Source organism: Zea mays, chromosome 3 (assembly GCF_902167145.1).
Source record: "Zea mays cultivar B73 chromosome 3, Zm-B73-REFERENCE-NAM-5.0, whole genome shotgun sequence".
In the NCBI taxonomy this organism is placed as follows: domain Eukaryota; kingdom Viridiplantae; phylum Streptophyta; class Magnoliopsida; order Poales; family Poaceae; genus Zea; species Zea mays.
This window is the reverse complement of record NC_050098.1, coordinates 28453425-28477775: the sequence shown is the minus strand read 5'-3', so window position 1 is coordinate 28477775 and position 24351 is coordinate 28453425. Positions and strand designations below refer to the sequence as shown.

Here is a 24351-nt window from a genome sequence, read left to right as displayed (position 1 = left end):
ATGTTGTATTCATTTCATTCCCCATGAGTACAAAGTACTCTCCATACTAGTTTAGAAACTCAAATCTCCTTCGGGGTTGGAGGAAATTAAAGTAAAAATAAACTAATTTCCTCTCCCATCCTCTCTCCTCCTCCTCTCGCCCTCCGTGTATTCATTTCATTCTGTTCGAGAGGCCATTAGATGCCCTAACCTGAGGCCATGTACCCCTGCAGACCACACCGGTCTGCACTGATTGCACGCCATCCACGAGTGCTGCTGCTGGTGGGTCTGGCCAGTCCGCATCCAAGGACCAAGGCCTGCTTTCCCTTGTACCCTCTCGCGAATGCTCCAAAAGCTCCTGCAAATTTTCTCCAGTACGTGGTGCTTGCTCATCACAACCAACCAGTTCTCTCTCACGGTAGGTTCCTGCAGGGCTGATCTGCCGCTTTTCGCTAGCTTTGTTTTAGTATCATGGACGCATGATTAGAATTTATAGAAATTAAAGAAAAAAGGGGACTCCACTTCGAGTTCGAGACGACCGGAGCTGCAGACGAGTAGTCAAGCAAAAGCCACTGCCGCTCTACCTGCAATTGCCATGCCACCGACCGACTTTACTACACGACCCAGCTGCTTCATCAGAGCAGCTGAACAATGCTGACCTGTCAGTCCCGTGGTTCTGAAGCGATCTACTAGCCATCCAGGAAAGGAGGTCTCTCAGATGGAGACTACATGAGCTCTGTACCTCCATCAAATGGAGATTACAGGGGATATCTGCTTTAGAGGCCATTAAGCTCGCTAACGTGAGTTCTGACCCTGTTGTTCAGCACTCGAGTCCATGAATATGATGCCAATCGTGACCGTCGCTGTCAGTTAACATTGTCCAAGGACCCAGGCATTCTTCATTCCCTTTTTCGCCGGCAGGCAGGTTTGTGCCGTTGCAACGAGACGGGGCACCGACACTCCATCTCATCTCAGATCATCATTCATCTAAAGCTTCCTGATTGTGAGCATATTCGTTCTCACACAGGTTTCATCAACAGCCGTCACTCGGTCTCAGCCTCTCAGGGATGGGAGGTGGGATCGGATCGGAGGCCGGGGGAGCGGCACCGGCGCCACCGACGGCCCTCGGATCGGCATCGGACGGACACAAACGTGTCCCCGTCGGCTTTCGCGTGTCCAGACTATTTAGCCATTGATACGCCGGATCCAAGGACGTCATCTTCATCTCCACGCTACGCCTGTGGCTGGCACTGGCACACACAGTACAGCCTCATCGCCACTTACCACCGTCTAACGAAAAAGCATCGACGAGCGAAGCGAAAAAGATGCCGCCAGCTCTGCGGCGAACGATCCTGCTGGCCGCGGCGGCGGCGACGACGGCGGTGCTGCTGCTGTGGCCGGCCGCCTGCGTCGCGGACGACGACGGCACGACGTTCCCGCCGTCGGCGTTCCCCTTCTGCCCGACGCGGCCGGCCGGGGTCTCCACGGGGCCGTTCCCCTGGTCGCCGCCGCCGCCGTCGTCGGTGGCGGTGTTCCCGCAGGATCCGGGGTTCTTGACGTCGGACGCTTGCGCGGTGCCACGGCTGCCGCTGCTCGCTGTGTTCTCTGTTCTCTTGGTGTTTTTGCAGTGACTCGCTCGCGGTTGCTGCCCTGGACTGGATGCATATCTATCCGTAGCTGCCCAGTTCAGAAAATTAAGGTTTGCTCCAACGACAGGCCTTTGTTTCATACAGCTCTGTGGAAAAGAAAAGAAAAAAAATCTACTAGCTTTCCCCTGCAGCAGCTCTGTTTTTGAGAACGTAGCTCTGCTTTGTTTCTTCACAGGCGAAGGAATATCTTCGTGTATAACCCGTAGCTAGCTTCATTCACGTAATTCAGGCTTTAGCTTGGATAATAGTAAAACTAGTGTCACTGGCGTTGAAGGTTCTGAAATCCCAGTAGCTTTCCTTCAGACTTAACACCATGCTCTGAAATTCCATTGACACCATCAATGTTGGTTGTGTGGTAATCACTGAGCAATGGACATGCAAAACAGATCTGATTGTTATGTGGTAACCAAGGACGTCATCTTCGTCTCCTCAGAAGTTTATTTATCTCCCTAGTTATGCCGTTGGGGCGTGGAGTACAGTCTCAAACTGGAATGAGGATGAACAGGACTAACATAAATACAGGCACTTCTTGTCATTTATCTACGGTTTTTATGTTTTTAGCCAGCAGATGTCATCCCATGTCCCCGCTTGGTAAGGGCTTCTTCGTTTCACCGTGTGGATTGAGTGGTATTGAGTCAGTTTAAATCCACAGCAAGTCAAAAAATCTATCTCAATCCATTCTAATACACTTCAATTTACATGGAATTGGAATAAACCAACAAGACCTAAATTGGAAACGGTTCCAAGGTCCAATCTAGGGCTTGTTCATTTACTCTAGAGCAGTTTCTTTAGAACTGTTCCATATAAAAATGACATGTTTACTGTATTAACATTGATTATCTAGAATAATTTCTAGCCTTTATTGTATTAACATTGATTATCTAGAATTATTTACAGCCTCAATTCAAAATAAACGAAGGGCCTAAATAAGCGAATGGACCCTAAAGAAGATTTTGACTTGTTAGAGATTTAATACACCTCAATTTCTCTCACTATCGGACACAACTGCTTTGTCAAGTGGCTAACTGGAAAATACTTGGCGAAGTTTTTGCAGAGTGTGACTCTCGACAAAGAAGTCTCGGTAAACCGTACATCCTATTCCGCTTTGTTGACGACATCCTATTCCGCTTGGTTGACGATGGAGAAACCGAACAAGGCCTCAAAATTGAGGTATAGTCATTAGTCTTTCTTCTCTCCATCCGACGGTTTAACGCTTACTTTTGCAGCTAAGAGAAGGTCTTAACTGGTAGATCGAATTCCTAAACCACATGATCTTATACTGCAGAACTTTTTTTTTACTTTTGCAATCAAGAATAAAACTGGAGTCTGAATTATCAGAAGAGCAGCAGCTCGCCGGATCCCATCACCATCGTCACAAGGTAAAACAAAGATCGAAAGGACAAAAGGAACGAAAGATGCAGCAGCCAGCAGGGCGGCCGTGCATGAAAAAGATTGAATGAATTACTACCAAGAGCGTCTAGTTTAGGACTTTAGGTTAATCACATATATACACGAGGAAGGCGGCCGTGCATCCATCTATAGCGATTCTAAATGCGGCCGTTCGCGATGGAATTCGTGACCCGTAGCGGGGGAGGGGAGGGGAGGGTGGTCCATCGGAAATGGTGGATTAAAACAAATCCTGGAAAGGGCGAAGAAATCCCGATCGCTTTCAGAAAGAAATGGACTAGGGATGGCCGGATGGAGGGAGACGCAGCGCGCGCGACGGGGGAAAGGGTAGCGAGGACGGCACAGCGCAACGGCAATGGAGACGTTTACATCACGCCACACCTTTCCGCGCACAAGAGCAGCAGCTATTAGCGCTAGCTACCTGCCTCGTCATCATTGCTTGCTTGCGGCCGCAGATTAGGTAGTACGCTAGACAACTTGAGCAGGGTTTATTAGGCCGCGGCTTATTGCTGTCACGAAGAGAACCAAGCTATAGAAGAAGAGAAACAGAAGAGGCACAGCTTATACCCATCCACTGACCGCGAAGTGCACAGAGGGGGGAAGGAAGGAGAGACCACGTACCGTCTGCGAGGAGGACGACGAAGAAGGAGAAGAGGCTGATTCGATCGAGCAGCATGGCGCGGCGGCCACGGCCGTGTGCCCACCTGACGGCCACGCTCCTTCTGCTCGCCGTCGCCGCGGCGGTCGCCAGAGCCGCCGACGGCGACGAGAAGTGCGGCAGCCCGTGCGGGAACCCCTGCGGCGAGCCGTGCGTGTACGCGAGCCCGCCGCCGCCGCCGGTCTACTACCCGCCGCCGCCGCCGCCCGTGTACTCGCCACCACCGGCGCCGGAGTACTACCCGCCGGCGACCCCGACCCCGACCACGCCCTACTGCCCGCCGCCGCCGTCGGGCGGCGGCTACGAGCCGTCGCCCGGATACACGCCCTACACGCCCGGGTACAACCCGACGCCGCCGTCCGGCTCCGGCTGGTACACGCCCTCGTACAACTCGCCGCCTGGCACGCTCTACCCGCAGGACCCCGGGTTCCGGCCCAACGCCGCGCCGGCCCGCGTCGCCGCGCCGTGGCGCGCGGCGCTCTTCCTCGCCGCCGCGGCGTCGGCGGCGCTGGCCCGCGCCTGCCTGGACTTGTGACGCGGTCGGAGGCCACCGGGGATCACGACCTGCGCCGATCGGTGTCGCGTCTACATGGCGCCGCGCACGCGCCGTGCTGGGAGATCGTCAAGGGCGTGCATGGCGCGCGGGTTTAGTTCCGCCTCCGTGTTATGTTAATAATAAGATTATCAGAGGAAGGGTTACGTTGGGTGAGATATCTCTCTTTCTTTCTTTCTTTTTTTTTTTTTTTGCACCTCAGTTCATCCGTGTGTCGTTCGTTGTGTTAGTGAATTCGTCGTATACTTATGTCGTTGGAACATCTGTTCTCGTGGTAGGAACACAAGTTCATCCACCTATCATCAGACTCTGTGAAACATTCAAACATATATATGTTCGTCTTATCTGATCAAACTCAAAATAACATGTACTGTGTTTTATTCTCCAATCCCCTTTTGATTTTCAATCCCCCTAACGCCGCAATACACTGAGTAACCGTGTTCAAACTTGTTTTTTCTCGAAAAAGAAAAACTTTGTGTAACCTTTTTGCTCGAAAAAGAACCTTGCACCACCTCTCTTTTTCATTTTCCCATCGGATTCTATCCTCTCTCTCTGTCTTTTGAGTGGAAAACTGAGGCTTGATAAACTTTACGTCCTGGAGAGAGCTCTTATAAAAGGTAGCAGAAGTTAGTTATTGCGAGGATAGGCGGGTTAAAAAAAAGATCGATAGGTGAATGTGCTTCAAGAGACGAGTAATGCTGACCGTTGGATTGTAAAAGCGGTGCATCATTAGTTTTATTTTCTTTGTTTAATTCTGTAACTGACGGCTACAGTTACAGGCACAAAACGCTGCCTTGATGCCGATGTTGCTGTCTATTTTGGGTTTAGTCGGTTTTCCCGTTACTATCTACTACCTTCGTTCTTCAATATTTGTCGTGTTTTAAACTAAAACGTGATAAATAAAAAATAGAGAGCATATTATATTGGTCAAAAAAAAAAGTAATTATTCTGTGAGAACCTCATAACACACATATATGTAGCTTGTTATTGTTACATCTTTTTCGTAAGAATGTATTTTCCTCCCTGTATAACATAACAGCTAGTGTGTATCAATATGTAGTCCAACCGTACCTATAACATTCTCTGGTGATTGGCATTTGATTTACATTACAGACATTAAAGTAGTCTTCTACTAAGTGAGCACAGATTTTCTGCTGGTGCTCTGCTAGTGCCTAGTGGACGTGTAAACTGTTCCTAGGTCTCCAAATGACCATGGACGCGTGTCGCTCTCCCACTCTCTGTATGAGTGGCCGGCCGGAGCCCGGAGCCGATCAGATCAGAACGCAGCCTTGGCAAATAGCCTAGCGACGGGCATGCATCCGCGGCGCTGCGTTTTACATGGACGTGTCGATGTCGTGTCGTGTCGTGTCGATCCAGCAGAGACGCAGGACGTGCGACGACGACGACGCCGTCGCGGTCGACCGACGACCCATCATCGGTGGTGGTGGTTGCGACGTTGCTGTCAGCGCCGTGCGTTTATGTTACCACCTAAGTACCTAACCAGCCTAATCCTAACTAGCCGCTGTCAGTGCCCTACGTGCGTGCCCGGTGCCCCCAACATCTGTTGAGTCAAGGCTCTGTCTGCTTTTGTCATCTCTCCTTCCTAACGTTTCGCCCTGCAACACAGCTTCTTATATCTTGTGGGGGATCAATCTCGTTCTTTATATATATTCGGCTAATGAAAAATTCAAAGTACATAATAACAATGTTTAGATATTTAAATAAGAAAAAACTGTTAGAGAGTATTGTTTGACTAAAATCTATGTTAAATCTGTGTTGACGATATAGAGATTGAGGGTGCTCCTAGTCAGGTTGTGTCCAAAAGACCGTGTATATAACCGTGGAAAACACTGTTTTATACTGTACTGTTTACAATCACTGTTTACAACACTGCATGCATGCGTGTCTCTAGCAATCCATCAATCATTAATTCATTATGCTATTATTAATGTGTGTTTTGTTTTCCTGACTAAAGTTTAGTATGTGTCAAATCAGATGTTCGAATAACAATTACAAGTATTATATATAGTTTAATTACCTAAATAAAGACTAAATGGCAAGACCAATTTATTAAACTTAATTAATCTATTATTAGCAAATATTTAATGTAGCATCATATATGTGAATTTTGGATTAATTAGACTTCATAAATTTGCCTTGTCGGTTAGCCTTCATCTACGTAATAAGTTTTATAAATAGACTATATTTAATATTTGATATTTAAATATCCAATGTAACAAGGATTAAAACTTTAGAAAACTGGCTGGCAGTGATAATATCATACAGCACGGATCTAGTATATAACACCTGACAGCAATGTAGTCAAGCCTAAGCCAACAGCCAAGTATGACAGCAAAGTATGACAGCATGTATAGTGATATTAGGGGGTGTTTGAGATTGCTTCACTCCAAATTTTATGGCTCCGCTCCACAATGTAGTTGCCAAACACTTTAAACTTCAGCTAATGTGGTCCTAAAAAAATATAGAGTTGGGGTCAAGTCTACCGTTTTGGTGGAGCAGCCAAAAAATTCAGATATAATCATAAAGTTCGAGTTTAATTATCCACCAATGCCACTCGCTATGGAGAAATAACATTTCGTCTGTTCTATTCCTCCATCCATGCGTATGCAACAGACACTTCTTCCTCAATGCTTCTAGCCTTTTACTACTCGCAAAACCACATCAGACACTATAGATAGCCAAACGGGCCGCCTAGCCTGTCATTGGCACTAGCACTATTAGACACAACATTGTTAGTCATTATTATTAATCGTGTCATACCGTGCTGACACTAGTGACTAGTTATCGGCCCGGGCACTATACTATAGTGCCTAGTCGTGTCGTGTCGACACTATACGACACTAACACCTAATAGTGCTCGTGTCAGTCCATGCACTATTTCACTTTGAGAGCTCAAAAAACATAGAAGATCTTTAAAGTTGTATGTACAATTTTAAAACTTGAACATGTATACCATTATAAAGTGAATTTATTATGCTTAAAACCATAACAAATCACAAATCACAAGTACATATCACAATCACATCTGCAGACCACCAGTTGGTCTAAACCGTCCTAATCATGCACAACACCTAATCGTGTCGTGCTCGTGCCAGCTCATCGTACCGGGGTGGAGGCCCAAACACGATATTGTAGTATCGATTCTTATAAATAACCGATTCTAAAAGCGAAGTGTTTAGTGTCGATGTTTCGCTAGAATCAGTGCTAAAGATATTCCAATTCTCATCCAGAACTTTCACCTTTCCATCCAAAAATCTTTAGCACTAGTTCTTAATTAGAACGTATACTAATATTTCTTCGTATAAATCCAGCCTTCTCGAGCCTTTCTTTTTCATGACCACCACCACCACTGAGTGTCTTGAGTCCGAGCCCTAGAACATTGGAAACTCTTGTTATATATCTTCATTATAGATTTTGAGTTTTGTACATACTCGCAAAATGACGTTTGTCCATGTTTTTCCCTTTTTTGTTTGTAGTCCATAATGTTTACATGGTTTATTTTAAACTCTATTTTTTTCCTATTGTATACATTTCCACAGGATTCGTGCTAACAATGATATCTTTAGTGATGAGGGCATCCTCCACTATTACCCATTGGCAAAGACGCAATTGACCCAGTTGGCTCAATTGTAGTTGAACGGCGACCGTGTGAGCCTCAGAATTATCCCACCTCGCTTAACTTGGGGGAGGAAGCCACTTTAAAAGGGAGAACCACCCTTCCTCCATTGGACTAGTCTTTTGGGGCGATTGAGCCTTTCTCTGAGTTGGGTATGCTTAATGAATTGTTAGGCTCCGGACAACTCTAATTTATTGGGCCTCGGCCAACCCCACCTGGGCTGGGTGTATCATTTAGAACGGTGAAGAACTTAATCATGAACTGGCCCTTAGACAGGAAATAAGAAAATACATTCAACTATCAACAAACCATTAGTTTAAAACATTTTTTTATTTGGTGCGTTAAAGGTTAGTTGACGCTAAGAGCATATTTATCCTTGCTAGAGACGAAGAAGGAACTGCGCAGAAAAAAGTAGAACCGAGACAAACAAAAGTAGGGTCAAAGAAGGAACTAAGATAAAAAAAAAACAAGGAACTTTCGTGTCACATGTCGTAATGGAAAGAACTTGACCGTTTATACGTGCACATATTAATTAATGTACTATCCATCAACAACAATTTGTATGTGCGGAAAATAAAAATTCGTTGGTACGTACAGTTTCTTTGCTATAGAACTGATATTAAAGGCCCATCTTTAGTGACACGTGACAGTTCTTGCCAAAAATCGATATTAAAGGTTTATCTCTAGTAACGGCTAGCAATAAAATGGAACCTTACCTGTTGTGCCACTAAATATATTAATTAAAAAAGGAATAAAAAAACGAAGGTAGCAGGTCGGTTCGTGGCGCGTTTGGGAGCGGCCCGGCAAGCAAGGACGGGCACCGAATGGCTGCTGATTGCGTGGAAGCTTCTCATTCTTGTGCCAGGCACTGCCACAGCAACAGCCCCAACTGGGTGAGACCGTGAGCAGCCCGGCAGTGCAGGCCCCTGTCCTCTTGTCGCCTAGTTTTGCTTTGCATTCTTGCTGGCCTGGCCCTGGCCCTGGCGGGTGGAGTTGCGTGGGGCATCTTGCTCCTCCGATTACGTTACCCCAACATTTGCACGTATTTTTTTTGTATGTGCTGGCCCGTAGTGCGATGTAGGAGGAGTATATATATTATGGATTCGATTTTCATGGACGCAGCTTTGGATGTTTGTGCTACCTGCTGAATGCTGAGCAATCAGCCGTCAGGCGGTCGGCGCGGCGTTTCGCATGAGTGCCGCGCCCGCGCTGGCGTTCGTGTTCGGCGTACCTAGCCTAGTAGCTACCAGGTCTACAGCTGCAGCATGCACCCACGCCCACCTACTCCTACACGGAACAAACAAGCGTTTTGTTTCCGGGGGCACGTGCTCTGTGCAGCCTAGAGCCGGAACACTCCGAACACATAAGACTCTCTTCAACGCAAGCCCCCTTGCGCCCCCTCCCCTATTAATGTAGCTGGGATAGGGGCTATAGTGCCCCTCTATCCCCTTCACCGCCTTCCTCTTCCTCCTCCTCTCCTCTTCTAATTTCTTCTCTCTCCCGCTAAATGGATAGGGACGCTACGGCTGAGACCTTCCCCGCAGCCGCTTCCTTCCCACACACGCGCGCGCTCGGAATACTCCGAGGAAGGAGCTCCAGGCGACCCGCGGGCGACCGAACCGCCGCCGGAGAAGGTACGCGTCGATCCGTCATCGCCCGCGAATCGTTTGTCTTCGTCCGGCCGGCGAGCACCAGTGGGGGTCGTCCACGCGAATCCGCCGTCAAGCTTCGCGGACCGGCGACCCAGCCGATCCGTGCGAAGACGCCGGCGCCGCTCGTCTCTGTCCGTCGGCACGTCAGCTGCGGGGTGGAGGTCGAAGGGAGGTCATCCATTCGCCAACAGATCTACGCTCAGCAGATCTGCGTCATTGGAGCTTCAAGGTCCAAGGTACGCTTCGTCGCATCTCCAAGGTGTACACCTCGGATTGATCCGGGTTCCTTAAAAACCGTACCTTGGATTACCATTAGGGTTTAGATGTACTTTACTTCTTTCAGCGCTACGATTTATGTGTTCATCGCCTACTTTGACTAGTTAGGGTTGCGGTTATGTCCGATATCCGATGCGCCTATTGTTTATGTACAAGAACAAAGTTTGATATTGTGGTACACATAGATCTGAACCTATCCTCAATCACGTTTTGCTAACTGATCCGTGCTAATGAAGTAAAAAATCGATGCTACTTTTAGTATGGTACAAAGGAAACAACATTCAGACTTTTGTGTCATTTGCATATTCCTCATCCTCGTCTACTGAAGTTTGTGTACCCACCATTTTCTCGCATGTGAATTGATTTCCAGTCATGTGGATTGTATGTTGTTTGCTCAATGTTGCTGGTAGAGAAATGCATGTTAATGTTCCTATTCGAAGAACTCAGTACCAGTACCGTTGAATTCCCCAACACAACCCCTTGTTCCTTCCATATCGAATACTTTAAATTGGACTTAGTTCCTCTGTCTAAGAATTGGACTCAGTGACCCTTCAATTTCGAGTAGTCTTTCCTTACATGACCAACCATTGCATGCAACTAACGAAACCTTTACTTATTATGCAGCTTGATAAAATTATTTGATTATTTGACGTCATCTTCAACTAATTGAGGTTCTAAATCCTTTTTCGCTATAGTACATTGTTTTTTATCAATTGCATAAGTCTGTCTCCATGTTTTCTGTCTGTGCTTTCATGTATTCTGTGCAACTTTAGCTTATTATATGCAACCAACAGACGTACCAAAGGCACGATACATGTGTAGAAATACTTTAGCAGTGCATAATATTTCAACCAACAGTTGTTTGCTAACTGCCATCACCACATTAGTTTATTAAATTGAAATATTAGTTTATTATATTGCAACCCACAGATGTTTCCTAACTGCCATGAACACTTTAATTTCACCAATTAGGAACAAGACTTTGCCCCTAATTTTTTCATGTATGCACCTTGTCTAGCCAAGGAGGTACTGGTTGAGGATACGAATCAAGATGAGCAGCCATGATGCCAAAGTGCTGCAACACTTGGTCCTCAATCTTGCATCCTCAGTGGAAACTGGTGCTTTCAATATTAGAAGCTTTCTAGAAGAGGCTTTCCGTCATTTGGGTGACGAGCATTACCTTCTGAATGCTCTACTTGCAATTCGAAAGGAGGTAGACCTGATGGAGCAGGATGCACTTGAGAGCAAAGCAAGGTCTGACCCAGACAAGGAGAGGATGGAGGAACAAATTAACCTTGCGGAGCCTGTGAAGCCAGTGCCTAGACAAATTACTTTCACCCCCCTTCCTCACCAGAATTGTATGAGGCCAGTGACAATGACTCGTACGACTCGGACAGGTCCACTAGGTATAGCATTTGGAACTTGTAATTGTGGTACGTAGACTATGGTCTTAGTGGTAGTAATGCATCGAAATCAAATAAGAACTTTTGTCTTATGTCTGTGATGCATGGGTAACCGATGTACGAATGCTCGAACCTTATGTTTATTTTGTATGAACCTTATGTGGAATGGTTCATCCTTAAGTTCCTTCTCTATGAACCTTATGTGGAATGCTTAATCCTTATGTTGCTTTCGTATGAACCTTTATGTGCAATGCTTCATCATTGTGTTCCTTTTCTATGAACCTTATGTGCAATGCATTAAAGTTTATACTTTATAGTACAAGTCTGTTATGTTGTCCAAATTAATGTATTCATGTATTTCATTACAGAATGGCTGACAACAACACAAACACACCTTTTCGACCTACTGGTGCCAGCCCCAATTCAGGTAACCAGTCTTTCCCCCCACCCATGTGGGATCCTCAGATGTGGCAGGGCCAAGGTTTAGACCCAACCCATCCTTCTACATTTACTAGTCCTACATCCCATATGAGCAATCCTACCTGGTCCCAGGGAGCTAATGACCCATCTACATATACCTTTCGTAGTCCATGTAACCCATTTTTTGGTATGATGAATCCTGGGGGTCCTCCACCACAAACATCATTCTGTCAACCCCAGTTTGTACCACCCATTCCATGTCCACAGGTTTCTACCCATGTTCCCAACCAGACTGACCCTATCAATTTTGAATCTGAAGCAGAACACAGTGTCCAGGAAGTTAATAGCCCTACCAAACCTTCAGACACACCTATCACATTTAGAAGGACAAAGGAACAGAACTTCAAACCTGATGAAGACCTGTTGCTTTGCAAAACATGGCTAGAGATTAGTAGTGACCCAGTCATTAGCACAGGCCAGAGGAAGGAGGGGTTATGGACTAGAATTGAGAAAAGGTACAATGAACTTAGAGGTGAGTTTCCAATGAGACTGAATAGGGCCCTGAGCAGCAGGTGGGACAAAATAAGAGCTGAAACAGGCAAATTTGTTGGATTCTACGCTAGAGTCCTAAGGGAAAACCAGAGTGGCCTCACAGATAACGACAAGGTACAATAACATTCATTTGTAATAATCAATGTATGGTCATGGTTTATGTGTACTTACTATTTTTTCGAACACTGACAACTGGTTATAAATCTTCTGTAGACTTCGAAAGCTGCAACTCTATATGCAACGTCACAGAAAAAGCCTTTTCATTTCATGCATTGCTGGACGCGGCTAAAAAACGAACCAAAATGGGATGCCATGGTTCATGGAAGCCCCTGGAGAGGCAATGCGGGGACGGAGCCTGTTCGTAGTCTTACACCTACAGGTTCTATTAATGATGTCGAATATGACGAAGGTGGTTCAAAAGGTAAGAGACCATTAGGACGTGACTCGACCAAAGCATCAAGGAAGAAGGCAATGTCCAGTTCATCCCAGTCTACTGACTACCTGTCAAGACTCCATGACATTCAAATAGCAAGATTGAAGCAAAGTGAAGAAAAATCAGAGCTAAAACAACAGAACATTGAGTTCATGAAAGAAGTTGAACTCAAGAAGTTGGAGGTTCAATCCAAGGAAATAGAAGTGCAGGAAAAAAAATTGATGATGGAAGACAGGAAGCAAAAGGACGAAGAGCTGAAGAAACTTTATGCTATGGATATGGATGCTTTACCAGAAGAGTTGAGAGCTGTATACATCGCGAGGAGAAAAGGTTTAATCGAGTATTTCATCAACAATCCTGTCTGAAGAGTACTAATTTATTTGAGAAGGTGTTGCTCACCTTTGTATCGGCGTACCGTGGTCCTGTGTGTTTGGACTTGTGTGATTTCGAGTAGTTTGAACATTTCCTTATTAGTTTGAGAACATGAGCTTGGTTTTTGAACATTGTTTATTTTCATAATATTGATATTCATAATAACGTTTTTTTCATACATGACTTGACGTTTGGCAACATATGCAAATTATTTGTAGCAGATGCATTACACATAACAGTTACCATGACTTCTTCACTGACGACCAAGATACATGACTTGCATTGCTTGAACTAATGACTTAGTTCATAAATCAAATATAACAACATTGTTGAACCACATAATATGGATGAAGGCCTTCAACCCATCGACCCTCGACGTGCCCAAAGGTGTTCTATCAGGTTATGCTGCAAAGACAAGTATGTGGTCTGAGATGTGATGTCCTGCTCGGGATCGTTGGGTAATTCAGAGCGGATATGATTGTTTAGCCACTCATTGCGGACCTCAGGAATATTATTACAAACTTCTGGGGGACCAGTGGGGCCAATGAAGTCCACATTTGCTGCACCATCTCCTTCGTCCTCGACAATCATGTTGTGCATAATAATGCAAGCAGTCATCATCTCTGCGAGGTGATTACGATCCCAACCATAAGCAGGGCCACGTAGAACTGCCCACCTCGCCTGCAAAACTCCAAATGCTCGCTCTATGTCCTTTCGACAACTCTCCTGCTTGGCTATGAAGTGAACCTTTTTTTCCTCAAAAGCGTGACGAATTGCTTTTACAAAGGTAGGCCAATTTGGATATATGCCATCTGCTAAGTAGTATCCGAAATTGTACGTGGTACCATTAATAGTGAAGTGCACTGGTGGCATCGTCCCATTACGTAACGGATCAAACACTGGTGATCGATGAAGCACGTTGAGATCATTGTTAGTACCAGGCATTCCAAAGAAGGCATGCCAAATCCACAGGTCATACCCAGCGACTGCCTCTAGTATCATTGTTGGCCTCGAATTGCGCCCACAAAACTGTCCGCGCCATGCAGTAGGACAGTTGCGCCATTCCCAATGCATACAATCGATGGGCCTAGCATACCCGGAAACCCCCTGTCCGCGTTTACACTAAGTATGCGAGCAATGTCGTCGTGGTTAGGGATACAGAGGTATCGTTCGCTAAAGGAAGAGATGATTGCGCGACAGAAACAGATAAGACAGTCCCTAGCCGTAGTCTGTCCAATCTGTATGTACTCATCGACCGCATCGCTTGGTAACCCGTATGCAAGGATACGCAAAGCAGCACAAACTTTTTGCAATGGACCAAGCCCTGCTAAACCAGTTGCATCACATCGTACTGTGAAGTAATCGTCTTCTCGCTGAACGGCACGAAGGATACATAGAAACAAAGGACGATGCATCCGAAACCTAAAAACGAAAACAAAGCAAAAAATAAGAAAACGAAGCTCCAAATCAAAGTAAAAACATTACTTAGGAAATGTACCTTCGACGAAAAACATGTGATGGATACACTAGATTAGGTCCGAAGTAGTGGTGCTTGATGAGATTTTCTCCAGCAGCGTGGTCCCTATGGATAACACGGCGAGGCAATGAGGAGCGCCTACGACGCGTGCTCGTGTCTCCGAGTACAAGGTGGTCAACATGTTGCCAAAGCAACAAGTTATCGATCTCATCGTCCGAATCATCGGATGACAAAGACAACACTAGGCTTCTCAATGAGTCTATGACGAGCTGAACTAAGACTACGTACTACGTACTTTTGATGGAATGGCGGATGATACAGAAGAGACGAGTGTGTAGTTGAGTGGAGCATGCCCGCAGGGGTACCTTATTTATAGATGGCTTCGGTGTGTGAAGGAAGCCAGAGGGTCGTGGCTTGCCGTAGAAGCCAGTCGTGTGGTGGAAGCCACTCGTGTCGTGTACGAGAAGAATGCGAATTTCTATTTTTTAAAAAACATAAAATTCGACCGTATTTATACTAACGTATTAATATACTAATTATGAAGTTTGCTAATTAATTGTGGACCAAGTTACGCCCGTGTACTGTGCAAAGAAGAAATAAAAATAAAATTAATATTGGATGGTAGTTGAGTTAGTTGATGATGAAAGTATATAATATTGTTGTGGTGGGGTATAGAGGATTGATATAGGGGGAACCGCTGTAGAGCGTGGAGATATAGGGGGAGAGAGAACGCTGACGTGACACGTGAGTGGGATATAGGGGAGAAATTTAGGGGGAACCGCTGAAGACAGTCTAATACTGCATCTACACTAGTACGCGCAACGAAACAGAAAGAAAAGAAAAGATCAAACGCAACAAGGGATATTTTGGAGGATCCGCGTATGTTCTTTAATTTACCTCTGATGTGCATGCAGTACATAATTCATTTGATGCTTCAAGTTTCTTTTGAAGCAAAGATTGTCATTCCATGGGCATGCATGAAGAAAAAGTAAAGAATCTTGTGATAGAGGGAATTTCATTGAACTTTGAAGTGCCTTGCAACAAATAATGCGGGAGGTGGACAAGTATGTTTTCAAGCATGCTCCAACTAATTGCACATTGACTAGTCCAGACATGCAAAAGGGTAGTATACAATGTTGTGCTATATGGAAACTATAAAACATAACATTCAAAACTGGTGGGGAAGAGTACTATACAATTCTAGCTCATGAGTCTAGTGATGTCTCTCATAAGGAACAACTAGCACTTTTCCTGTGCTATGTTGATAGTTCAGGAAGGGCATGTGTGAGCGTTTTCTTAGAGTTGTTCATGTAGATGATATGTCACTATATCATTTAAGGGAAGCAATTCGATCTTTACTTGTTTAGTCATGGGCTGACTATTACTTAAATCGCTAGTCAAGGCTGTGATGGGGCTAGCAACATGAAATGAGACATTTAAAGGGTTGAAAACTTTGATCGTTAGAGTCACCTTCTGCTTATTACATTCATTGTTCTGCACATCAATTCCAACTAGTCCTTGTTTTTGTTGCAAAGGGAAATGGTGGCTGTGTGTGTGTGTTTTTTTATATCAATTATCATTCTTGCTGAATATTTTTGGAGTTTCTTATAAGCGGCATGGTATGCTTTGCCATCACCAATTTGATAATGTCATCAAATCACTTGAAAGTGGTGTACTAGAATTTAGAAGCGGGTTAAATCGAGGGATGGGGTTTGCCTAGGCCTGGTGAAGCTCGTTGGTGCTTTCATTACAAAAATGTGGTCAACATGATTGTGATGTACTTTGCAATCCGTGATGTACTCATAGCTCTGGGAGAGGATACATCACAAAGAAGTAAATGGCCAAAATTACATAGCTAGCATGGATGGAGTCCATGGGTCATTTAACTTTATTTCAGTGCTCGTTTGATGCTTGTGATTCTCGGATACACTAATGATCTGTGTGAGAGTTTGGAAGGGACCAAAAATATTCTTAATGCAATGTCACTCGTTAGTGTGGCAAAGTGTAAAATTCCAAGGATCGAGATATATATGTGTTGGATGGATTCCATTCCTTCGAAGGGACACACTATTTTGCAATAAATATGGCATCCAAGTTCCAGCAATACGAGATAATTATGTGCCTTTATGGAAGGTCAACATGTTTTGCTCGAAATCAAATGAAGATGTCAACATGTTTTGCTCGAAATCAAATAGTAGCTAGTCTTATGCAACAGCTTATTAATTAATTCATATGCTTTTTAGAATAAAGTCAATAAACAAAAGTTGTTTTCTTACCGGCTTCTGAAATAAACTGTTTTTTTCCAATAAATAGCAAAGGGGCATGAGGCGATTACCAACTCGCCATCCAAAGGAGACCCTGCCGGCGGCCCGCTAAATATAAGGAACCCGGAAAAAAATTTGGTGCAGCACTGCTGCAAACCAGAGTGGTTTGCAGCCCCTCACAAAAAGGAGGATAGACCCCACCCGCAGCAATAATAATACAACTAAAACGTTATCTGCTGGACCTGCAGGTGGGGTCTATCCTCCTATTTGTGAGGGGCTGCAAACCAGTCTGGTTTGCAGCAGTGCTGCACCAAATTTTTTTCCAAGGAACCCACACTCGCTAATCGCAATCAAAGCGGCCGTTTTATTCCGCTCCACACGCTCTGCAGCGCCACCGACCACCGTCACCTTCAGCTGCTGAGGAGAGCTGATCAGCCGAGCTAGTCGACGAGTCCTCACTTATATTTCACACGCACACGCACCCACGCCATCTCATCACCAGATCACCAGCAGCCTACAGCTCTGCCATCCCTCTCCGCGCGGCCGGTCCCTCGGCTCTCGCCATGGCCACGGCGCACGGCGGCAGGCTCTTCCTCTTCGAGGCCATGCTCTTCTCGGCGCTGCTGCTGCTGCTCCTACTCCTCCAGGCACACACTGCTTCCGCCGCAGACGGCAGCACGTACCCAGCCGACTGCCCTTACCCGTGCCTGCCTCCGCCCGCGGCGCCCGCCGTCGTCACCGCCAACTGCCCGCCGCCGCCGCCATCGTCCTCCTACAACACTCCGCCTTCGTCCTCCTGGAGCTACCCGCCGCCGCCGCCGCCGTCGGGGGGCTACATTCCCTACTTGAATCCTCCAGCGGGAGGCGGGGCGGGGTACGGCTACCCGGCGCCGCCGCCGCCCAACCCCATCCTGCCGTGGTACCCCTGGTACTACAAGACGCCGCCGCCGCCGCCGTCTGCGGCGGCGAGGGGGACCGGTTCTAGTGTTCTTGGCTTGGCCGCCGTGCTAGCCGCTGGCCAGCTGATCGTGGCTTAGGCGCTTAGCCGCAGCACCTGTTCGTTTTGCTTCTTCGTTCGATATTCTCTCCGCCCTGATGCAGCAGAGCTGCAGAGGTTATTTCTCCCTCCCCCTCTTTTGTTATAATTTATTCAGCAGGATTATATTCATGAATATATATATATATATATATATATATATATATATATATATATATATATATATATATATATCATCTACATACTACTATAGCTAGTTTCTTGATTACCACTGAGCTTTTGAGTAGTGGAGCAACTACCATCGCAGCATCGCTAGTTCTTCATGAGAGAGAGACAGAGAGCATCATGTATATGTGCATGGACGTGGCTAGTGACTACAAGAATATTTGCCTTTTGTCTCGGTGCGACGGTGCCCCCCTGTCCGTTTTTTGTTTTGTGTTACATCTGAAGTACTAGTTCTTCCTGTCAACTTTTAATTTGTGTATAAACAACATTAACGCTTTATTTCTTGTTTAAAATGCTCGATACCCTGTCAAAATACGCTTTATTCGTTCGATACTAGCTAATGGTGGTACAACACTGTACAATAAGTCGTATCAGCGAAGAAATTGCAAAAGTTACGGCGCTGTATCTTCAATAATATAATCCTGCACGCTGCTGGTACTGTACATGCCATGGACGGATTTGGTGACGAACTAACGAAGGCGCGCGGTGGAGCTAGGCGTCGTTTCCATGTCGGGATCTGTCAGCGGCTCACCGCGTCGTGGCCATCGCAAGCAGGCCTGGCCCTGGTTTATCAACAGCGTTTGGTGGCGTTCGTACGTCGATCCTTCCATGCATGCATGCATGGTTTGGGGAACATGAAGATCAGATGACGACGACCCAGAGTGGGGCCGGGGGGCTTGATTGCTTGCTTGATTGCAGCTGCTACGCAGTATGCACATGTTGAACGCAACCATGTACACGGTCCGCGTTGGACGGCACCATCAGTCCAGTTCCGACCAGATGCTACGGACGACTGGTACAAAAGCCGTGAAGCTAAAGTTGCTCGATCGATCGGTCGCTTGCCTTCGGAGGTTCCTTGGCACGCGATTCCGATCCGTTAGCGGCGCGCAGAGAGGCATGCAGCAGTGCCGTCGCCGCGAAGCTTCCCTGCCGCCGCGCGAACTCTTCCACTACCACTGACCTGACCGCAGCCCACAGCAGTCAGCACCGGTGGACGGTGGCGATCGAGGGAAGCAAGAAGAAAGGGAGCCACGGCCACGGGCGAGCAAAGCGGAGGGAAAGCGCGCGGGAGAGAAAAGAAACAAGGAATAAAGTCTACTCTACTTTTTACAGGAGGAAAAGAAAGAGAGGCCTGGATCGATCGATCCATCCATCTCCTCGTGTAATGTAATGTTAGGTTGGCATGGCGTGGCGCCCAAAAGGACTCCCCGGCGATTCGCGAGAGCGTGCCAGCTGCTGCCCACACGGCAAAAACCCGGCGACGTCTTGGTAGGTGCAGCAGTGGTGCCATGGCATGGCATGATTGGAATCCCTTCCCCGACTGCACTGCACTGTTCTGTGCGCGTGGTGGGTGCGGGTCTTCCAAATACACACATTGTATTCTTCTTCCTCCTGCTGACTCTGGTTCCTGGAGCCGCACGGCACGGCACGGCACGGAGAATGGACAATGGTGGCTGCAAGTGGAACCATAAGCTAGGGCACCGACACACGCGTCGACGCGTTTTCTCCGGCAGCACTGCGCGCGGACTCTGACGAAAAAACGCCGACCGCGAAAATCTGGCACGTTCTCCGCTCTCCGGCATGGCACGGACTCTCTACTCCTCTTTCTGTTCTTGCGTCCCGTTCACGATGCCGGTCGATGGCACCAGACGACAAACGCTCTATCTGTCCTGTAGTACATATGAACAGAGCAGTAGGCAAAGACAAGGCCACGGTTACCAGAAATGCGCGCGGGTACACGGGGTAGGCAAAGAAAGGAAATTTCCCAAAGAATTCCTCGAAAGCTGCTAGGTTGTCCCAAGGAATACGCCTTTATTACACGCCAAAATGAGAGGATTCTTTCTGCACATCCAAATACTAAAAAAAAGGTTAACCATGCAATAGTCTCAAGCATCTACCGTTCTTTTTCTTTTTTGTTTTGTTTTGTTTCTAAACACCAGAGCAACATTTCAAGGTAAAAATGAATGTTGCTGACGAACTAGCTCATGCATGGGACTATGGTCTGTGCCTGTTCAAATACGCTATTCTCGAAACATGTTTCAAACTATTTCTGGTAATATTAAGTGTGTAGAAAACTCAACGCACTTCTGCAACCAGTTGAATAATAATAATATTAATAATGCTTCTTGAAATAATGCTGTTGTACATAACCAATCTTTTGTTAGTTCGAATATTACCCCTTCATACGAAGGCCCAATAAAAGAAAGTAGAAGAGCATCCGATAGGAATTTGGACCGCTCGACTGCTCCTGCAAATGGTACTCCTAGTGGCATGGGATATCTGAGACCCATCTCTCTTGCCAAAGTTTCACACTTTAGCTCTATAGCTACTAGAAAATCAGGCCCATTTGGTTGGTTATCTTTTTTTTGGGAATCCATGCTTCCTTAGTCTGTTGATCATATCCCAATCACTTGCCAATCCTTGGCAGAACTGTTTAAACCTCAGGAGGAAGGAACATGCCTTCAACATGTAAATATGGACCAAAACAATGAGCATCCGTATTTTAGAACACAAGATACAGGTAAAGTTACCTAACGAAGGTACATTAACCGAACAAGCATGAAGCTATCCAGGTTGAAGTACAGAAAAAATCTATCAATACCTGACAAGGAGCAACTTACAAATATTTTTTGCCACTACTTTTAATATACAGTGAACCGCGTGAACTGTGAGTTTCAGACGACCTTAGCTTAATGAAAACGCTTATTTATTTATGTCATCTTTTTTCTGTGTTAACAGCTCTGGTTGGCAGGTCTTCAATAGTGATTGTATCGGTGATATGATTCACAAAACAGACATAGAACCATTTTTTTTTCACTCTCGTGCTCATGCTATCCCAAATTTCAGAGGCAGTTAAGTCAAAGGATGATTCAATTTTATGCGCAAGAAGCAGACAATCTTAATCACATAAGTTGCATTAATCAAAAGGGGGGCAGCAGTTGCAGGGACCATTAACAAGCAAATACTTACATGTCGAAGGACTTTAGAAGAAAACAGCCATAGTGAGATAGCAGCTGAATGCAGGATTTTTGCTTGGGCCTCAGACCAGTTCATATTTAAGGCCACTCATTATTTCCTACAAAATCCAAGAGGCTAGTTGATACCAGACTTGTTTGGATCTGGATGGTTGGATCATAGATAGACGTTAGAATTTCACAACAACTAAACAAGCATATCACAATTTGCAAAGTTCTTCAATATTCAATGCTGCAACACGTATCTCATCACTGCAATGCAATAAAACAGTTAAAAGTTTCCATGCATCGGCTTTGGAAGTACAAAAAAGTAAATAGTTTCGACAGAATAAGATCAACCTCTCACTTATCCAGTTGAAACCTATGCAGCAAGTCTAGGATTGGCCCAGAAGACTCTGCTTCGGCAGCGAGCTCCCTCACCATCAAGTCCGCAGCCCTCAAGTCCTCCCTCACATCAGCATTCAACACAAGATGTGAAAAATGATTATCCAGCAGCACTCCTAGCGCCCTAGCCACTGCTCCAAACGATGGCACGCTGTCACACTGCTCCAATCTGAGGTTTTCCACAGCCTCCGGGCAAGTGTGCGCTTCCGAGAAGCTCCAGTACTTCCGAATCCACTTGTTGAGATATCTCATCAACCTGACTACCTCCCCGCCATCAAGTTCAGCCAGAGCCGCTCCAAGCACCACGGAATCCACATTCCCTGATGCAAATAGGTAATGCAGACACACCTCTGGGGAGGTGAACCCATCGTGCCCCATCATGAGCAGCAGCGCCGCGAGCCTCGCCGCAGCGTCAACTTTCTTCCTCTTCACGGCGCTCTTCTCCCGACACCTGTTGACAGCAAGCACCGCGGCGTCCTTCCATCGGCACTTGACGTCCATCATGGCGTCGTAAGCCTTATCGGAGGCCGGCGAGAGGAAGCAACGGAGCGCGGCGAGGATCTCGGAGGAACGTATGTCGGCGGCCTGGCGGAGCAAGACGCAGACAAGGTCGACCCAGTCGTTGTCGCAGAGCGACGAGATGAGTTCCGGTGGCGGGTGCGGGAGGAGGCGGGATTCCGCGAGAGCAAGGAGGATGTCGTGCCCGGCGAGGCTTACCGCCTTGGAGGCCACAAGGGAGGCGATTGCGGCGGGGAAGTAAGGGGCGACAGCGCGGATGGCGGCGGGGAGGGCCGCCGGCGGGGTTGGGAGTGCGAGGGATCGTGACAGAGTGGTGATAAAGGTGGTGAGAAGGGCGCGGAGCTGCGGGAGGGAGGAGCAGGAGGCAAGCGAGGCCGCGAGGTAGGAAGCGGCGGTGGCGAGGGTGGGGTCGGCTGGGGAGAGCGACCAGGTGGAAGACGGTATTGGGGTGGGGAGCGTGGAGGATGGCGGCGGCGGCGGCGTGACACCCGGCGTGAGCACGATAGGGTGAGCCCTCTCGCTGGAGCCGGAGCGGGAGTCGGCGGCGGGGTTGGTGATGGCTGCGAGGAGGGTCATCTTGCCGGCGCCACGAGAGCGGGGACCGGTCGACGATGGGTTAGGGTTTTGGGGAGGGAGGGGCGAGGGAGAGAAGAGGAGAGGAATGGGGAGGGGTCCCGGGGATTAGGGGACGTCGGGGTGGGCCTCTGCTGGTTGACGTGACGGGCCGTGCGTCTTATATGGGCCTCCAGTTTTGCGGTTACCGTGTTGTGCTGTTGTGCGCTTCTTGCCCACTTTCGCAGCTGATGAGGCTGTACCCTCACAGTCCAATCCAGTCCGTGTGGTTCCAACAGAACCTAGAAGAGGATGCGACAGCTTTATTTACTATTCAAATTTTCTAAAGTTTAACTAAATTTGCAGAGTATAGAAGAGTATCAATATTCAAAACTTTTGCAGGGACCAAAATAAAAATAAAACTATAGAATTCATAACAAGATGCGCGCCATTGGCTAATTATGGTGCATACATACTGGCCCATATCCCACTTGCCCATTGGTCCAAGAGGAAAATGTGATGGCGCAGAAAGAGACCGCTGCAGCCCACGTTGTAACGCCCAACATCTCCTAGTTTGAGAATTAAATAAAGATCTCCAAAAGATTTATCTGAATCAGTGCTTTTTATGTGGACTATACATTTAAATTATTTTCTTAATTAAATAAATGGGAAATATATAAAATTATATTGTGCACTGCATTCTAGAGCATTATTTTTGTTTGTGTGAATTCAAAAAATTTGGATTTGAAATATCACCCGTGGAGGGATGGCGGGAAATATCTTATATACCTAGGCCTTTATGTGGGTTGGGCTCCGTGTGGGTTGTTTTTTAGGCCCGTGGAGCACCCGTGGGTGGGATAAAAAATCCCGCTCCAGACACCGTTATAGTTCAGGTCCTCAAACATGCAGACTCGCAGAGGAAAAATCAACCCCACCCCTACCGGGTCCAAAAATCGTGTGCCCCACCCCGATGTCATCCTTGAATTTTAGTAAGTCCTATATTATCTTTATATTTTTTTTATTTTTACACTAGTCCCACAACCTGTGCTATTGCATGGGCTAATAACTTGAAGAGATCTAAGCATTTGTAGTTTATATAAAAAGGCTCCACAACTTGCCTTCTCTCATTTGTGCATGCATATTCTCACACAATACTCGTATAAACATATTCTAATATGAATCCAGTTGTGTAATAAACTTTTAATTATTGATGAATTTTCTGTCTCAATATATTGTTGGTGACTTTACATCATATCGTACATGTGATATATTGATATTCACCTAGAGGGAGGTAAATAAACGAAACATGAAATTTGACACATAATACAAAACTTGATCCTAATTAGTTGGTTAAAGCAAGGTATAATTCAATCGGAGTAGGGAGATAAGTTCTTATTGCAATGTGTTGCTTTTGTCAATGTGCGGAATAAACTTAAGAGAAACACAAGTGATTGTAATGAAGAATAATGCAAGAGAACTTAAGAGGAAGGAAGAAAACAATTTGCAATCAATCAAACATAAAGATGCGACAATTTGTTTACTGGAGTTCGGTTTTCAAACGATACCTACGTCTCAATTAAGGTTTTCAAAAGATCAGGTCTATTTCAACCCTCTCAAGTGATTCTAAAGATCAAACTTGGGCCATCTCTCTTTCCTCAACTCAATGGAGAGATCGAAGTCTCCACAAGGCGCTCCACAATCTTGGATGTTCTTGTTAACCTTTTACAATCGATGGGAATCGAAACTCCAAGCTCAATGACCACAAGAACGCAGCACACACTCTTTCTTCTAGCACTGTCTCAAGGCACTACCAGAATTCACATAAAGGAACTAGTTCTATTGCTTGATTCTCTCTTTTGTGGCACTTAGGAGGCTTTGAACACTTGGGAGTGTTGCACTTATGTATTAGAGGTATTGCTTAGCTCTTATGTATTGAATGGATTGGTTGGAGGTGTATTTATAGCCTC

General features: G+C 46.2%; 5 protein-coding genes across 6 annotated transcripts; 4 read left to right on the top strand and 1 right to left on the bottom strand.

The window, feature by feature from the left end:
• Positions 1-533: 533 nt before the first annotated feature.
• On the top strand, positions 534-2962 carry LOC103649893 (uncharacterized). 2 transcript variants are annotated; one of them, XR_002267970.3, is made up of 3 exons: positions 534-904; positions 1007-1678; positions 2674-2962. XR_002267970.3 is itself a non-coding variant. In XM_008675579.4 (2 exons), the coding sequence occupies exon 2, from the start codon at positions 1305-1307 to the stop codon at positions 1608-1610; it is 306 nt and encodes a 101-aa protein (XP_008673801.1). In that variant the 5' UTR covers positions 546-904; positions 1007-1304; the 3' UTR covers positions 1611-2041. The 2 variants fall into 2 exon arrangements, 1 of the variants encoding a protein (XP_008673801.1); XM_008675579.4 differs by lacking the exon at positions 2674-2962 and having other exon boundaries at positions 546-904; positions 1007-2041.
• Positions 2963-3279: 317 nt separating this feature from the next.
• LOC103649892 (leucine-rich repeat extensin-like protein 3) lies at positions 3280-4634 on the top strand. Its single transcript, XM_020550143.3, has one exon. It carries the CDS (start codon positions 3710-3712, stop codon positions 4226-4228), a length of 519 nt encoding a protein of 172 aa, XP_020405732.1. The 5' UTR covers positions 3280-3709; the 3' UTR covers positions 4229-4634.
• A 4641-nt stretch (positions 4635-9275) lies between these two features.
• LOC103649891 (glutathione S-transferase T2-like) lies at positions 9276-13168 on the top strand. Its single transcript, XM_008675577.4, has 3 exons — positions 9276-9771; positions 11583-12300; positions 12400-13168. Exons 2-3 carry the CDS (start codon positions 11584-11586, stop codon positions 12982-12984), a joined length of 1302 nt encoding a protein of 433 aa, XP_008673799.1. The 5' UTR covers positions 9276-9771; position 11583; the 3' UTR covers positions 12985-13168.
• A 4073-nt stretch (positions 13169-17241) lies between these two features.
• Positions 17242-18243, top strand: LOC100384424 (extensin-like protein). The gene is given in 1 exon segment (NM_001176961.2): positions 17242-18243. A coding segment is annotated over 1 exon segment (474 nt). The 5' UTR covers positions 17242-17295; the 3' UTR covers positions 17770-18243.
• Positions 18244-21156: 2913 nt separating this feature from the next.
• On the bottom strand, positions 21157-22460 carry LOC100276506 (uncharacterized). The gene has a single exon (NM_001152480.2). It carries the CDS (start codon positions 22406-22408, stop codon positions 21272-21274), a length of 1137 nt encoding a protein of 378 aa, NP_001145952.2. The 5' UTR covers positions 22409-22460; the 3' UTR covers positions 21157-21271.
• Positions 22461-24351: the final 1891 nt, after the last annotated feature.

Excerpts from the sequence above, each read along its gene's own strand:
- LOC103649893 (XM_008675579.4), top strand. The coding sequence starts at position 1,305 with ATGCCGCCAGCTCTGCGGCGAACGATCCTGCTGGCCGCGGCGGCGGCG.
- LOC103649892 (XM_020550143.3), top strand. The coding sequence starts at position 3,710 with ATGGCGCGGCGGCCACGGCCGTGTGCCCACCTGACGGCCACGCTCCTT.
- LOC103649891 (XM_008675577.4), top strand. The coding sequence starts at position 11,584 with ATGGCTGACAACAACACAAACACACCTTTTCGACCTACTGGTGCCAGC. Across the intron at positions 12,301-12,399 it reads GCCTCACAGATAACGACAAG|ACTTCGAAAGCTGCAACTCT; the intron begins GTACAATAACAT and ends AATCTTCTGTAG.
- LOC100276506 (NM_001152480.2), bottom strand. The coding sequence starts at position 22,408 with ATGACCCTCCTCGCAGCCATCACCAACCCCGCCGCCGACTCCCGCTCC.